Source organism: Mycetomoellerius zeteki, unplaced genomic scaffold (assembly GCF_001594055.1).
Source record: "Mycetomoellerius zeteki isolate Tzet28-1 unplaced genomic scaffold, Tzet1.0 scaffold192, whole genome shotgun sequence".
Classification (NCBI taxonomy): domain Eukaryota; kingdom Metazoa; phylum Arthropoda; class Insecta; order Hymenoptera; family Formicidae; genus Mycetomoellerius; species Mycetomoellerius zeteki.
The window spans coordinates 6760-9981 of record NW_017256875.1 but is presented as its reverse complement, the minus strand read 5'-3'; the positions used below and the strand labels follow the sequence as shown (position 1 = coordinate 9981).

The 3222-nt window shown below is 26.9% G+C and overlaps 1 protein-coding gene across 1 annotated transcript; it reads left to right on the top strand.

Moving 5' to 3' along the window:
- Lnpk (zinc-ribbon metal-binding protein lunapark) lies at positions 1-2928 on the top strand. Its single transcript, XM_018446973.1, has 9 exons — positions 1-43; positions 776-817; positions 889-1076; positions 1171-1354; positions 1548-1559; positions 1714-1954; positions 2084-2245; positions 2321-2512; positions 2659-2928. Exons 1-9 carry the CDS (start codon positions 20-22, stop codon positions 2784-2786), a joined length of 1173 nt encoding a protein of 390 aa, XP_018302475.1. The 5' UTR covers positions 1-19; the 3' UTR covers positions 2787-2928.
- Positions 2929-3222: the final 294 nt, after the last annotated feature.

The following is a 3222-nucleotide window of genomic DNA, read 5'->3' as shown; positions in this document are numbered from 1 at the left end:
GGAATTATATTATGGATGCATGAACGATATGCGTTGTTATTTTGTAAATTGAAAAATCGAATTATCTTTTAGTATCTATTTAGTTAGCTATTTAGTTTATTTTTGAGTTTATAATCATACGCATCTCTGTTGTACAAAGCCTACTCTATAAATATATAATACAAAGAAAATGTATTTTACAAATCTTATTTTTCCTATCTCATTTTTTTAATACTCTAGTATTTTATATTATAGAAAAGCTATTGAATACTATAGGAAAAATTTGTACTACAGTTTTATTTTTTTCAAGAGAAATTATTCTTTACTATCATGATTTGTTAAATATTTTTTTTTATACAGGGTGTCCCAGAATGACAGCATTTCCTCTTAAGAATGTATTCTTGAGGTAATTTTGAGACAAAAATCCTAACAAAAATGTCGAGGCTACAATAGTTTTTGAATTATAATTGGTTAAAGATAGTTTGTAATTCGAAAACTATTATAGCCTCGTATTTTCGTATTAGGATTTTTGTCTTAGAATATTTAAAAGAATTCAGAAATAATAATAGAGGCTATAAAAGTAAAATGGTTTTTTATTTATAAGTATTTAAAGTTAGCTTATAATTCAAAAAATTATTGTAATCTCGATATTTTCATATTAGGATTTTTGTCTTCAAATTACCTCAAGAATATGTAAAAGGAAATGCGGTTATTCTGTTACACCCTGTATAAAGAAATATATTTATAAGATATTTAATGAGATATACACATTATAATGTAAAATATGTTTTTTCAGAAAAAAAAGACAACCATTGAAATTTTGGAGAGTCTAGAAGCAGTAAGTATTATTTTATTGTACTGCGTGGTATATGTTATAAAATGGTATTATGTAACTTCCTGTTTTAACAGCAAATCAAAGATATCCAACAATATGGACAGACTACAGAACAAAAACACAAAAAGATAGTAGGGACTATCATCATTTATGGAGTTACCCTTTATATTATGATAGCATTCATCTTTTACTTTTGTTTCTTCCCAGCGTCATTATATGATCAGATCTTTTATATAACACCATTACTACTTTTCCCAATTTTGTAAGTATGCAAATATGAGACACTTGTTGATAATAATCGTACAATATATGGATTTTTTACATAGGAAATGTCATCAAGTACATTTTCCTTTCAGAATACTTTTAATAAAGAAAATGGTTTCATGGTATTATAATCGTAAAATTACTCTTAACCAAGAAAAATTGTTTACAATTAAAGCAGAGAAAAATAAGATATTACACGAAGTTACTGAAACTGAGACGTATAAGAAAGCTAAAGAAATATTAGAAAAATTTGCACCAAATGAATTAATGTCACCTGTAAGTAGGCTTATGTTATTCTTGTAATTATTTAAATATTACATTTGATTAAAAATATTATTTAAATATTTAGTTAGATAAAATGCTACATAAATAAAGAAAGCTGAAATTATATAATTTATTGTCTTATTTTACACTAATTTTTCTTATAATTTGACTTTATATTCATTAGATTTCATTTCTTTCTTTACAGTTAACTCCAAAGGTTTGTACTTCGGAACGCGTAATACTTATGAATATATGTAAAAGTATATAAGAATAAAATAATATGATAGTAAAACTAGAGAAAATGAAATACAAGCTATATTATTAAAAGATATTTTTGTGAAAACATACAAATTTAATGATTTTGTTTGTAGCTTACTTCCCACAGGATGTCTTTATCATCTGAGACGCCTCGGCGTCCTATGCCACAGGCTGTAATATCTCCTCTACATAGTGACTTAAGAAGAAGAATTGTACCGACTCAAAATCAGCCACAAAATACACAGATGGGTGTATCTGCTTCTGGTCAAACAACACCTACCGCTAGATTGATTAATCAACCTTTAAATGCTTCTTTCCAGTCTAGAATAGTTAATCCTGCAGTCATAGGTTTTCGTAAGTAAATATATAATATATAATGAGATTTGCAAAGATATTGTACTTATACATATTCTAAAGTATATGTCACATATAAATTCATTAATTATATAAAAATAATTAACGACTGCATATATATGACTTCAGGATCACCATTACCACGACCTGTGTTGCCACAACAAAGGACAATCATTGATCGTTTGGTTGATTATTTAGTAGGTGATGGTCCTGCAAATCGTTATGCTTTAATTTGTCGACAATGTGAATCGCACAATGGAATGGCTCTGAAAGAAGAGTTTGAATATTTCGGTAAGATGTTCATTTTTTAAAAGAGTTTTCCCTTAAAATATATTTTAATAGATGATATAAATATATACTTTGCAGCATACAAATGTTGTTACTGTGGTTTCTGGAATCCTGCAAGAAAACAAAAGCCTTCCGCTCCAAAATTAGATATTGATAATCCTGCTACAGTTTCGAGTGCAGAATCTGAAGATAATTTACCTCATAATACAGACGAAGAGACAATAAAACCTTCTGACAATGAGCAGCAAACATGTACACATTCAGATACAGGTATATAATTTCTATTATTTTTATTTATGTTGATTTCTCTAGTAATTTAATTTAATTTTATTGCCAATATTTTTTATCTCTAGAATGAATAATACTTATGGATGCTAGCATAATTATCGGTATTTGTACAATTTTGTATTTTTTAGATTCAGATATTGAAGTAGTTGAAAGACCAGGCGAAACATCTGACATTCCTGAATCTGAAACCAAGGAATTATTAAAGGAGAATAAATCTGAGGAGAATAAAATACAGTCTAGTGAAATTCAGTCGTAGCACTCATAACTTTTCTATTCAAATAAGTAGTCTGAAGGCGAAAAAGAATATTTGTAAATCAGAATTTCAAGTAAGTTTAAAATTTGATAAAAATGAAGAAATATAAATAAGCAAGAATGGTAACATCAAGGAATGAAATAACATGAATTATATAAAATATGTTGACTTTCTTAACGCATAATGAAAGCTAGAAATGTAAAATATCTTTTTAGATTATAGATATAATCGTCAATTAAAACTATTGTTGCTATTTAATGGAAATCGTTGCTATAATTTAGAAGTAACCAATATTATATATGATTGTTGATTATATGTAATATGAAATCAATAGACTTTTCTTATCTCTAAGTTTTGATTATACAGCATTTGTGAGACAATTTGTGAAAAATATATGAGGATCTTACACTTGATGATCACGAAAGATTGTTATCATTCC

Coding starts and splice junctions, on each gene's coding strand:
- Lnpk (XM_018446973.1), top strand. CDS start 20: ATGAACGATATGCGTTGTTATTTT. Junction 1,077..1,170: donor TTACTACTTTTCCCAATTTT/GTAAGTATGCAA, acceptor TTTTCCTTTCAG/AATACTTTTAATAAAGAAAA. Junction 1,955..2,083: donor TCCTGCAGTCATAGGTTTTC/GTAAGTAAATAT, acceptor ATATGACTTCAG/GATCACCATTACCACGACCT.